The 12,691-nt window shown below is 37.8% G+C and overlaps 1 protein-coding gene and 1 long non-coding RNA gene across 9 annotated transcripts; one reads left to right on the top strand and one right to left on the bottom strand.

Moving 5' to 3' along the window:
* Positions 1-1,337: 1,337 nt before the first annotated feature.
* Positions 1,338-12,313, bottom strand: LOC116236900 (uncharacterized). 8 transcript variants are annotated; one of them, XR_016459938.1, is made up of 6 exons: positions 11,714-11,820; positions 9,436-9,609; positions 8,111-8,180; positions 4,485-4,610; positions 3,284-3,934; positions 1,338-1,945 (listed from the first exon to the last, which is right to left on the bottom strand). It is a non-coding gene; the product is annotated as an uncharacterized LOC116236900 (long non-coding RNA). The 8 variants fall into 8 exon arrangements; XR_016459939.1 differs by lacking the exon at positions 1,338-1,945 and adding an exon at positions 5,504-5,912 and having other exon boundaries at positions 2,511-3,934; XR_016459941.1 differs by lacking the exon at positions 1,338-1,945 and adding an exon at positions 5,504-5,912 and having other exon boundaries at positions 2,511-3,934; positions 9,457-9,609.
* LOC116236899 (bile acid receptor-like) lies at positions 2,266-12,691 on the top strand. Its single transcript, XM_031605726.2, has 11 exons — positions 2,266-2,497; positions 6,438-6,564; positions 7,762-8,127; positions 8,705-8,845; positions 9,656-9,795; positions 9,889-9,993; positions 10,091-10,190; positions 10,763-10,888; positions 11,820-11,936; positions 12,257-12,370; positions 12,453-12,691. Exons 2-11 carry the CDS (start codon positions 6,501-6,503, stop codon positions 12,689-12,691), a joined length of 1,512 nt encoding a protein of 503 aa, XP_031461586.1. The 5' UTR covers positions 2,266-2,497; positions 6,438-6,500.

The following is a 12,691-nucleotide window of genomic DNA, read 5'->3' as shown; positions in this document are numbered from 1 at the left end:
TACTGAAGTTACGTAAACAATCCAATACCAGATCAAGCCGAATGGGTCAGTTATGCAGAGAAGACCCAGCTGGAGTAGATAGGATTTCCTTTAACTATTCAAATACCAAGCAAGTTACAGAGATCTAGAATCACTAGTTCTGATGAATGCAGATTTCTCTGCACCTTGAAAATGAGTTCTCTCAACAGGCACCTATGTAGGGAAGATTTCTCTGAATCTGCAGTTTCATCACTCCTCAAATTCTTAGACCTACCTGCAGAAAGGAAGACTCCCCATGGAGATGAGACTTCACAGAAGCTCGCAGTTCACACTGGTGATGGAATGAGGCTGCAGGAGTGGTGCAGTGTGAGGTGTTCAGATGTTCTGTGCCCCTTATACTCCACTTCATTGGCACTTCTGGAGCTTTTTCAGCTAATATTTGCAGTCTTTACCTATGAATAACATTTTGTTTCCTCTCCTCTAGCAAAGCACATTCAAACTATCTGATTTCCTTTGCCTATTTAAATGGCATTAGGAACATTACTAATCAGAGAGAGTATCACTGTCTTAAAATCTGAAACAAATCACAGAAACTAGAGCTGGAAGAGATATTACCATTCCTTTCTCTTCCTTCTGGATCAAAAAAAATAACTATGAGATAGCAGTTTTTGAGTTCTGTGATGTAGTCCAACCTGATCTTCAGAATCTCCAGTAATGAGGACTGTATAAGCAATTATTCCAGGGATATTTTTACTGTCATAGTAAATGTTCCTTATTCCTAATTAATTCCTAATTAAGCTTTTTATTGCTTGTTGTATTCTTTAAAAATATGGAAAACAGTTTATTTTTCTCTTCTTTGCAGCAGTTCTTTATGTGATTCAAGTGGGTTCTCTCATTTTCCGTGTTTTATTTCCACGCTAAGCCTTGAATAGGAGAAAGAATGCTAAAATAGTGCGAATAAATGTATTTACAATGGACCACTCCTCTGAATCACTGCATGACTCTGCAAAATAATTTTATTACAAAACTGTGCATTTATCACAACTGTGAAGATGGCCACGTGGATAGGAGTAAATAGGCATGGTCTAATATTTAATGTGGAACTCTACTACTAATTTCTACTACAGATTAGTTTTAGGTTTTTGTATAGTTATTTCAGAAATCTACCCTGAATCCAGTAGCTGTTATAGTACTGAGCAGAAGCAGTGCTAGATGTCTTCTGAAAACCTAGGTTTCAGCCTTAACACACTTGAAATCAGTAGGCTTTAAGTACCTACATCCCACAGGCATGTTTAAATAGCTTGCCAGTGAACTATCTTCTATCAAAAAAAAAAAAAAAAAAAAAAGCCCAAAAAGCTTTAGAAGTCCATAGTATTTAAGAGATAACATTTCATAAATCTCTGCTTATTTTTCATGAGACAGACAAAAAAGATGGATGAAAAAGACAATGGTATTTGTGAAAGAAATGCTGTGCAAAATATCTCTATTCTACCAATCACAAACTTTCTATTTTTACTATTGAAGGTGTTGTTGGGGTTTTTTTTGATATCTTAGAAAGTTCCAAATAAAGTTATTTTACTGGGAAGACAAATGCTGTTCATAGTTTAATTTTCAAGATTGTTATCTTTGTCCATACTTCAAAACCCCTGCATTTCAGTCCCTGGTGAGCACACATGACCAATACAACGCATTTGAAAGCTCAAAAATCTTGTCAAATCCTCAAATAACATCTGTGAGGCAATCTTTTATTCTCTTGCAAGCCAAATTCAACAGTTCCTACTCCAAAGGCACACTCGTGGATTCCTGAATGTTGTCAGACTGTATGAAAATAAATAACATGCTGTTCTTTGGAACCTGCTGAACACAAACACGGCTCTTCTTTGAAGGGTAATGCCATTTTGCTGTGCATGATGCCACAGACCCATGGAAAGCATGGTAACTTGCAGAAATCCTCTGCATGCTGCACCTGCACAGGTATGTTAGAATTAGAACAGGTAGAACTTGCTGAGTGTTTTCTGTTTCAAAATACCAACATAATCAAGTGTCTGCAAATTCAATTATTATTTCTTGTACATACACTGAATTTATACCATTGCAGTATTTTCTCTGCAAAGCAGTGAACATCTTCCATTAACACTCAGGCATGTCAACGTTAAGCAATCAAAATGGGAGAATTTTAAATTCTACCAAGAAAGCAAATACTTGGTAATCAGTCAGGGAGAACTCTGGGAAACCATGACGTGAAGGTCCCCATGGCCTCTGTCCCTGATGACCCAGTTATTATTTGATTTATGTGGACTTGCAGCTGCCCTCGCTTCGACCCCAGGAAAGGCTGTGTGGGAAGTTCGTGTCTCAGAGCTGTAGCATTGCTCTGCAGATTGTCTGGAGCCGAGTGTATGCACACAAACTGATAAATAGGGAGAAGGCCCAGTTCGCTCCAGCTGGACTCAGAGCTGGGATCACTGCTACAGCCCACGGACTTGCTCTGGAAACAAGAAAAGCTCTGCAACTGCCGTAGGTAATTCATTTACTTCTCTTAGTGCTCTGGGATTATAAATTGTTGTGGTAGTCATGAATCAATTTGCCAGGTGAAAATATTACAGGTATTGTGGATTTTTTTTTTTTCTTTTTAAAGTCTTAGCTAAATTAATATAGAAAACAAGCACTATTAAATGAAGTATCCTAGCTATCAAGATATTTTTCCAACAATTTCATTGGACGAACATAAGGACGTAAAATAAATTTTTAATTCAGTGGTTTGTCTACCTTCCCCAAAGTACCAGGAAAGCTGTAAGTTTCAAACAACATCCAACCTTTTACTTTACAATAGATATAAACTATACCTCTGCAATAATTCGTAATGAGGAAACAATTCCAAAAACAGATTTTGTCTGCAACTCAAGTAGTGAAATAAGTCATTTATATTACAGGAAAGATTCAAAAGGGTATTTTATGCCAAAGAAGGAACACAGTTAATGAGGAGAAAAATGGGATTTCTTCAAGCAGCAGCTTTTGGGAGCTTCACAGCACATTCAAACCAGGAAAACCAATTAAAAATTTAATAATGCATATGAGCTGCATATGAGACAATTCAAATGATCCTACAACTTTCCTTGTAAAAAAATCCACACTCTTTAATTACAGATGCTGTTAATTAATTGCTTGATTGAAACTCAGTATTTCTCCTGGCATTACACTTAGTAGCCATTGATTGTACTCTGTTGACTTTAACCTCACCAATTGAAAAACAAAACTATGTTTTCCAGAAGCAAAATTACTGTGACTCTACAGAGGTTAAACTTACCTTCTAGTTACGCTGTTTGTTAACATGCCACAAGGAATGCTAAATAAATATTGTAGAACTTCAGCTGAGTTCCTAAAATTCCCTGCAAACAAGAAATTTCCCTATGACTCAACTATCAAAATATTTATGATAGCAGTTAAAGTACTGTCATAACATAACTCCTTAAGAGCTCCTTAGAGCCTCTCCTGAAAGCAATGGTTTTCTGCATCTTAACAAATTTGATAGCAGTTGATAATGTTACTTTATTTTGTGGTACTTTATAGCAAGAAAAAAAAAAAGAAAGAAAGAAAGAAAAAAAAAGAAATAAACCACAAAAAACAATTCTTGCCATGAATAACAGTAAACTATAATTGTTTTGAAATGCTGTTATTTTTTAATCAATTAACTACTTGATGGTTTCCATTTTGATATCATGAAGTCTTCCAGTTAGGACTAATAACTGAATATTACTGAATTTCTGTATAAGATGGACAACCAGTGCTTTGAATAAACACACACTACAGTTTACATTGAACATTCTTATTTGAGAAAACTGATAACTGTCAAAAATAAATCTGCAAAAGTGCAACAGCTTCAAAAGAACTTAAGCAACTTATTCTTAGGTCAGCTTTTCAGAAGAAGGGAGAAGAATCTGTCAGCTGGTGGAGGCTCCTAAAAAAAAAAGAAGAAGAAGTAATCTCCAAATGTTCAGGATTTCACACACAGCAAAACAGCAGAAATAGCTAACAGTGTAGACAGTGAAGAAGGAAAAGGAAGGCACAACATGGCATGTTGAAATTTACTCGGAAGTCAGAATTTCTCATAAAGGACTCAAAACTGTATTGCTTGTGATACCATGGAACAAGTTATTAAAAAATGCAGCTGCTTTTGTTTCCAATTATTCCCACTTTTAAGGCTAAAGATCTTTTTGAGTCCTTTCTAGGAAATATTTTGTTGTGTTTTTGTTTTTTCCCTATTTTTAAAGCACACAGAAAGAATGGCTACATTTTGAGTAAATATACAAGAGAAAAATGGGCATCCATGATAATGATGATAAAATATTTTGACTTGGGAATGGCATGACTGTAAATGAACAAAACACCCAAAGCTCTTCCCCCAGTCTGATTTCAACCTTGTCCAAGTTTTTTGTTTTGAAAATTACTACTGGCTACATGTGCTACATGCTGTCAAGGTTTTAATGATTTCACAATGCGTAGCTCACCTCTGTGTGCATGGAGTGTTTACTTGCTTGCATGGCAAAGGGTTAATGAATGTGTGTGTGAGCTGAAGAAGTGTCCTTGAGATCGAGGTGCATTCCTGGGGAGCTGTTAGAGATTATGGACGTCACCTGGATTTTTGATAGACAAATATATGAAGAATCACATCAGTTTATCAATACCTGAAGTTCGGAGGAGGCTTCCATACTGCTGACTTATCAAACATATAGGGAGGAATAATCTAGGGAGGCAGAGGTGTGATTTTGACAGTCAGTCTTACAAATCATCAAAGCTTTCCAGTCTCAGAGCATTAAGTTCCATCCCTATATGTCTTGTTTTCTATAGTTTGGTTTTAAAAGGCTCAAAGCAATTCCATATCAGAAGAACAAACTTGTTAGCATTATGTTCTCTAATGTCAGAAAATGAAACCATTAAAATTTACACACAGGTGCTATGACTATTATATCTCATTTCAAGGTGGTATAACATTCCCCAAATAACAGATTTAGTACTAATTCTGCTATAAAATTCTTGTAATTTAAATGTTTTGATTTACAAAATCTTACTCTGAGTTGGAAATTCTGTGTCTGCAGCTGCTAGCTTATTAGCCATTAAAAAAATCAACAAGAAGGGCTAAGTCCTTAAAACCCTTCTCAGACATCTCTAAATTGAGGAAAACTTGACTAAATGATAGCAAGATGTAGGAGATGAAATGATCTGACCACCCCACACCAGCGATGTGTACCTCATGCTTCTCATGCAAGATCTGCGTCAGGCTGGATCAATGCAATTTTATTTTAGGTTCTGGTTTTTTATTACTTTATTTAAAGGAACCACTGGTACCCAGAAACACATTTCTCCATCAAATACACATATTTTAGAAAAAATGCAGACTTTGCCCACGCCAAATTGATCTAACTGATAAGGACTTCATGATTCAATGAGTAATTTCTCTTTCAAACAAATATTTACTAGCAGAGATAACAACAACAACAAAAAAAGGAGCATTCCAGTCTCACTGTACCTTTTCACCTTCCACTGGCAACACAAAGTGTTCAGTTTCAAAGCTATGTCAGGTTTGGGGGAAGGGACACAACTTTAGATCAGACTCCTTAAAGCAATGCATTCCTTTCCTCAGCTGTAGCTATGTGTAAGTGTTGCTTTATATCCAGTATGTGAGTCTTTCACAGAAGATCTTTAAATCCAATTTGCTATAAACTCTACAAGACACATAGAGAGAGTCTGGTTGCACATCTAAGAGCTTCATTTTCTTGCTTGCTTCCGAACACTTGCCTTTTTAATTTTCATTCTCCTTCCTATCTGTTCATAGAAAGCCTTTGAATAGCTCGTTGGCAAAGTGTCTTGTACAGAGCTTACTCACTGGCTGTCAGACACAAGGTATTATAACCCAGTGATGCTGGCACACATTCCCCCTGTACAGAAGGAAAAGCGGGCAAATAAACTATTTCTTAATTGATAATGTGTCAGCTACCCTAACGTCACTCAGCTGTTCAAGTAATGCCATAGATTGCCTTGACACATATATAAGCTCAAATATCATTCCTGCTAGCATCTATATAGACTTTTTTATTTTATATTTTTGTCACAACTTCTGTAATAGTTTTATGTCCTTCTTACACTATGGCACCCAAACCTGCACCCTGTGCTTGAGGTGAGGCTGCAGTGGGCAGAGAAATGGGACAATCCCTTTCCTTGCCTGGCTAGCAAAGTAAAGTTAGGAACAAAATAGTTCTAAATACACTTTGGAGATTTATGAATGGACTCTACACCAAATTCCCACTCATTGCAAGTATTACATGACTTTATGCATACCTCTATCTTTCTTACAGTCTGCAAATAGTTTCATATTCCAGAGTTTCCTGGGTTCAGCTCTGCAGGTAAGCCTACCTAGCAATTCCTTCTCCCATCATCTTCCCTTTATGTTTCCATTTCTCTAGGTCTCTTTCTAAAACGCTTATCCCATAGCAAAGTGAATGAAACATTGAGATTGGGAACAAAACATGGCAAATACATTTGTCACTGTACCAGATGGGTACTGTCTTGCTGAGCCCATACAGTATTATGGTAAGTAATGCTAAGTTGTAATATTGTGAAAAAGCAGTAAAGTAAGATGAATGTCTGCAGGAATTCCCATTGTTTTCTTAACTTTAGCATAACATTATAAGCTCTTAGGAGCTATGTATTTGACTAACAATGTCAAACAGAAAGAGTATTCCAATATATGAGCATATGCTCGTACAGATTTCTGTACACAGTGTGATTATGCCAACTGATCATTTCATATAAACATTAGTGGTGCTGCTTTCCTTTCACTGACACCAAGAAGATACAGATCTTATTACAGCATTCCAAATACGTTACAAATATATAATGGCTGTCTTATATAACTGTAATTGTGATAACTAATTTGACTAGGGGTGAGTTAAAGCAGTACTTAAAGTCCATTAAAAACCAAAGGACATACAAAACAGTTTTAGAAAAGCTTCCAGTTTTTACAGAGATCTGAACAATAAAAAACAATACTTGTTGCATGAGCTCTTCACTACAGCTGTGTGCATCTAAGGGGGCTTGGATTAAATTCAAATACTACAACCAGAAAAGCAGGAACAAAGGAAGAAGCCCTCTTCATAATTCTGTGCATACTTTTTTTTTTTTTTAATAATTAAAATTATAAAGGATTAAGTGTGGAAAAATGTTAAATAAAACAGGTCTTTGCTTTTTACTCTTCTGAGTTTCAACTTTGAGACTCCCACCACAGTAAATTTTACCACTCTGTAGTTTCTCAGATTCTTACAGTACAATATTTTCAAAATTATGCCTGAAATATATATGTCAACAATAAACATTTCACTCATTAATAAATATTCTTTTTTTTATGAGAAAACATTCTCCTTTAATGCAGACAACTAAATAAAAAATACTTAAGTGTAAATTTTATAGCTATATACTCAGTTAAGAATATTCAAGTATTTACCATCAAGAATTCATGTCAGTCACATGTCATTGCCCAAGCATTTAAGAAGCCATTTCTAGAACATTTAACATTTCACTTCAATATTAGTTATAGTTACAGGTAGCATGTTTTAAAAGAGTACGTCAGACTGTCTTCAAGAAAATGTGTTCTTCTAATATTTCTGCTTATTTGACTTAAAAAAATGCTTTTTTTTTTTTTAAATTAAAAAAAATCAGGTAACTGACATCAAGATATTCCCTAGGTTTTTATTTCATTTTCAACTTCTTCTTTTGTCGTCTTTTATCTAGATGTTTTACCAGAGCACATCAATTACCAGCTCCAAGACACTGATTTTCAGACTGCACCTTACTGTCAATACTCATCAGTTCAAATTCCTTCTCCAGTATTACAGTCACAACCTTCACAGTCCCAGTACAGTCCATACAGCCTGGACTCTCAGTACACTGATGGGCAATACATCATCAGTAACTGTGAATTAAGCAAGCCTCCTTTCACGGCTTCCCACCCTGATGACAGTGGATTTCAAGCACTAAAAAGGCCCAGATTAAACCACTCTTCTTTGAGGTTGAAGGGACAGGAAGAGCTGTGTGTTGTCTGTGGTGATAAAGCATCTGGTTACCACTACAATGCACTTACTTGTGAAGGTTGTAAAGGTAAGAGGCACATCTGTACCTTTCTGCACAGTGCTCAGAGCAGTACTGCATACCTGCCATGTAAACAAACACACTTCATTAAACTGATTTTTCTATGGGTGTCTGTAATGAACCTAAGGAACCCTTTGTCTAACACAATACCTTCAGGTGCACATTTTTAAAACATTTTTGAAGAAATGTTTTCTCTGTATATATTCAAGAGGAGCATTTAATAAAGCTGAATTTCCTATTGAGTATTCATTGGAATAGTACTTGTTTAAGTGGATGCTTATTTTTTTATCGTCATTTAATAGAGTTCTTTATTTATAAATCATTATTGTTCTTACTAGCTGTTAGTATGCTATTAATTCAGTTATTAATATGGGAGCTATCTTGATCAGTTAAAGAAATTAATTAATTGTAATTGTAACAAGTAATTAATATTAGTCAGAAAGAACACATCATAAAGAAAACACTTCATCACAAAGAAAATTTGAAACCAAGGTAATACTTTCATTGTCAAGAAAATAACAAAACTTTGAATTATGAAGTAAATCTCCTTAAATTCCTTTAGTCATAACCTCATGTTCTTCTGTAGGCTTCTTCAGACGCAGCATAACCAAAAATGCAGTGTATCGATGCAAGAATGGTGGTCACTGTGAAATGGACATGTACATGAGGAGGAAGTGCCAGGAATGTCGCCTGAAGAAGTGCAGAGCTGTGGGAATGCTAGCAGAATGTGAGTGCTCCCCCTGATAAATTCTTTTCTATAGCCAATCCCTTATCTCATTATAGCTTAAGTGACAGAACACAAGACAGTGGCCTCAAGTTGCATCAGGGGAGATTCAGATTGGAAGATGGGAAGAACTTATTCACTGAAAGGGTGGTTTGGCATTGTGCAGGCTGCCCAGGGAGGTGGTGGGGTTACTGTCCCTGAAGGCAGAGATGTGTGAATGTGGCACTCAGGGACACAGCTCAGCAGAGGACTTGTAACGTTAGGTGGATGGTTGGACTTGATGAACTTAAAGGTTTTTTCCAACCTAGATGATCCTGTGATTCCAAGTGGTATTCATCTGAACTTAATTTCACTTTTGGAAAGTTTAAGTCTGTAGCACTGCATCTTCATGTGCAGAACCTACCAATACTTGGGGAGTAGCTCCTGAAGTTAAAAGGACTGCTGTTCAAAGGCATTACAAAATAAAGCAGAAAGTACTAACGAGACAGCTAGATTCCCTAAACTTTGATAGTACAGCTGTCAGCTTCCAAGCTTATCAGATATGCGTTCACATTTGGAAAGAAAAATAAAGCATTAAAAAAATTGCACAAAACCTTTATGAAAAATTCTCATACTCATCTGTCCCAGTCACAAACCAGGTCACATGGCAAGACTGCAAACACTCAGGCCTTTTGTGGATACAGAACACCAACTCACTTAATCAACAGCACAATTCCATGTTCTCCAGGAAGCATAGTTCTTTATATCTCCTGATTTCAAATTGTTATCTGTTGAAAAAAGTTGTGCATTAATCCATAATTCCATGCCTCACAGGTTTGCTGACTGAAGTACAGTGCAAGTCAAAGCGACTCAGAAAGAATTTCAAACAAAAGAGCAGTTTACTTTGCAACATAAAACTGGAAGATGAGGGACTGAATAGTAAGCATGTATCATCTACAACAAGATCTGGAAAAGTGGGACATTTTTTCTATTTTAAATAACTTTTTTGTCATTTAGTTTGCCTTAACTCGTTACAGTTTGATTGGTTTATTTGTTTATTTTATTAGACTGTGGAGAAGGTGGAACTTACTCCAGGGGAACATCAACTTCTTGACCACATCGTAGCAGCACACCAAAAATACACAATTCCCCTCGAGGAAGCAAGGAAGTTTGTACGTATACAGAGCAATCAGCCTCTGTTACTGAGTTGTTACTATTCTAGGCAATGTATCTTGGCTGTATCAGATGTCTAAATGCTCTTTCATGCAGCTACAAGAAACCACAAGTCCTGAGGAAAGCTTTCTCCATCTCTCTGAGACAGCAGTTGTCCACGTGCAAGTGTTAGTGGACTTCACAAAAAGACTCCCAGGTAAACTCCTTCCTTTGGGAAGTGTTATAGAGTAGTCTGACTTTTTGTTTTTAAGGAGCAGAAGCTGTATTCATGGCATCAATGTGAGAAAAATACAGGCTTTAAGAAAACTCATTCAACTGACTACTTGATCTTACACTAACAATTGGGATTACCATTTATTCAATGTGAGAACAGATTAGAGCATTTTCTCAAAAGCTTATTCTGATCTACTTTTTCCCAATTTCTGACATGGAATAGAGATGTTTTCCTGACAGTACTTTGACTTCAAAACACCACCATGAGTGAATTCCCATTTTAACAAATTGTCTGAAATCCAGTTCAGTTTGCAACTCATTGTAGGCAACAAAGATATACGCTGGACACTGACAACAGCAATTTGTTTCTAGCCCACGAACTAGCAAGAAGAAAAGCAACAGCATTAGATAGTGTTGTGTACAAAAGTCTTTTAACAGTGGATCCTCCTTTTCATTAAAGGTATTTATTTAAAAAATCAGAGATAGAAATCAGACCACTTTAGATGCTTAAAGGCAGCCACAGCCTTGATTCTTAACAAGTCTCTCTCTTTGCAGGATTTGAAAGTTTAGCTAGTGAAGATCAAATTGCGCTGCTAAAAGGGTCAACAGTTGAGGCCATGTTTTTGTGTTCCGCTCAGATATACAACCAAAGAATTAATGAATGCCAGTCATCAAGTGAAAGTAAGTTGGACTAACAGGCTTTCTATAAACACCAGTAGTTCAGCCATTTTGATACAACTTCCAATTTAATGAATCTGAAGCAATTCCCTATTCAAGCACAGCACTACTTACAATAGTACCAGCAATATGTAAAAGCCCCCAAAGAAGGGCAACAAGGCTGAGGAAGGGCTTGGAGAATATGGCCTACAAGAAGAGAATGAAGGAACTGGGGCTGTTCAGTCTGGGGAAGAGGTGGGTGAGGGGAGACCTTATTGCTTTCTTCAAATACCTGAAAGCTGATTGCAGTAGCAGCTGACAGGATGAGGGAAATAGCCTCAGGTTGTGCCAGGGGAGGTTTAGGTTGGATATCAGGAAAAACTTCTTTACAAAAAGGGTTGTTAAGCACTGGAATGGGCTGCACAGGGAGGTGGTTGAATCACCATCCCTGAATGTGTTTAAAAACAGTCTGGATGTGGTGCTCAGGAACATGATTTAGTAGAGGGTAGTTATAGTTAGTATGGTCAGGTTGTGGTTGGACTTGATGATCTTTACAGTCACCAACTTTTCCAACTTGAACAATTCTACGATTCTAGAGGCATTTTTCCATAGAGTATTAAAAAAAAAAAAATTAAAAATGTTTTTTTGCTTTACTCCATTCTGAACAAAAAGCAACGCTTCTGTGAGCTTGCACGAATTATGAGGTGGATGGTTAATATTAGCTACATTACTGCTATACTGCTTCAAGTTTGACACAAGATTTTTACCAACTGGAATGTAACCAATGAACTCAGTGTAGAATGCAGAAAAAAAAAAAAAACCAAAAAAATCAGCAACTCTTTTCCCTACCTGATAAAAACCTGCACACTTTAGAGATGTGTCCCAAAGCAGATTCACACCCAACATGCACGGCTGTGTTAAGCTCAGCTGCCAGCTGTCACCTCTCTTGTTCCAGGTCACATCAGACGCTCTGACCACACAACGTGCTGCCACGTTCCAAACCTTGACAAGAACATGTATTCCATTCAAATGTCTCACAGCGAAGAGAGTCCGACTTCCACCACCACCACAGGTAAAATGGCCTCAGATTGCAACCCTTGGGGGTATTTTGCACGGCTGGCTCTATTCTCCATCACACGTGTCAGTGTGTCACACCCTCAGGCACCACACACGAATGGCAGAAGCAACTCATGCAATTTTTCAGCCCTTTTTCATTACTACTTTAGTAATTTAAATTGTTTTTTTTTTTTTTTTTTTTTTTTTTTTTTTTTTTTTTTACGTTTGTGAGCTGTTGTGTGCTTAAAGCCCGGCACTTTAAAACAAGAGGACAAACCAACAGCAGCACCTGCCTCTAACGCAATAACGCTCTGACGATCCTCTTCCATTTTCAAGGGATAACCGAGGAGTTCATCACCGCGCTGTTTTACTTCTACAGAAGCATGGGGGAACTGAAAGTCACCGAGACCGAGTACGCTCTGCTCGTAGCGACCACGGTGCTGTTCTCAGGTAGGCGGTTCCCGCGCTGCCCCGCACCCCCTCAGGCGGCGGCGGGCGCGCAGTGACCGCGCTGTGCCTCGTGCCCCCGCAGACCGCCCGCTGCTGAGGAACAAGCGGCACGTAGAAGAGCTGCAGGAGCCGTTCCTGGGCATCCTCTACAAGTACTCGAAGATCCATCATCCCGAAGACCCGCAGCATTTCGCCCGCCTCATCGGGCGGCTGACGCAGCTGCGCACCCTTAACCATACCCACGCCGAGGTGCTGGTGACGTGGCGGACGAAGGACCCGCGGCTGACGGCGCTGCTCTGCGAGGTCTGGGAGCTGCACTAG

This window comes from Phasianus colchicus, chromosome 25 (assembly GCF_987193195.1).
Source record: "Phasianus colchicus chromosome 25, bPhaCol1.hap1.1, whole genome shotgun sequence".
Classification (NCBI taxonomy): domain Eukaryota; kingdom Metazoa; phylum Chordata; class Aves; order Galliformes; family Phasianidae; genus Phasianus; species Phasianus colchicus.
The sequence above is the reverse complement of the archived record's forward strand: the minus strand, read 5'-3'. Positions and strand labels throughout refer to the sequence as shown.

Bases quoted from the DNA above. Each gene is read 5' to 3' on its own strand.
- LOC116236899 (XM_031605726.2), top strand. From the start codon at position 6,501: ATGGCAAATACATTTGTCACTGTACCAGATGGGTACTGTCTTGCTGAG. The intron at 9,994-10,090 runs GTACGTATACAG...TCTTTCATGCAG, and splicing joins TCGAGGAAGCAAGGAAGTTT to CTACAAGAAACCACAAGTCC. The intron at 12,371-12,452 runs GTAGGCGGTTCC...GTGCCCCCGCAG, and splicing joins GACCACGGTGCTGTTCTCAG to ACCGCCCGCTGCTGAGGAAC.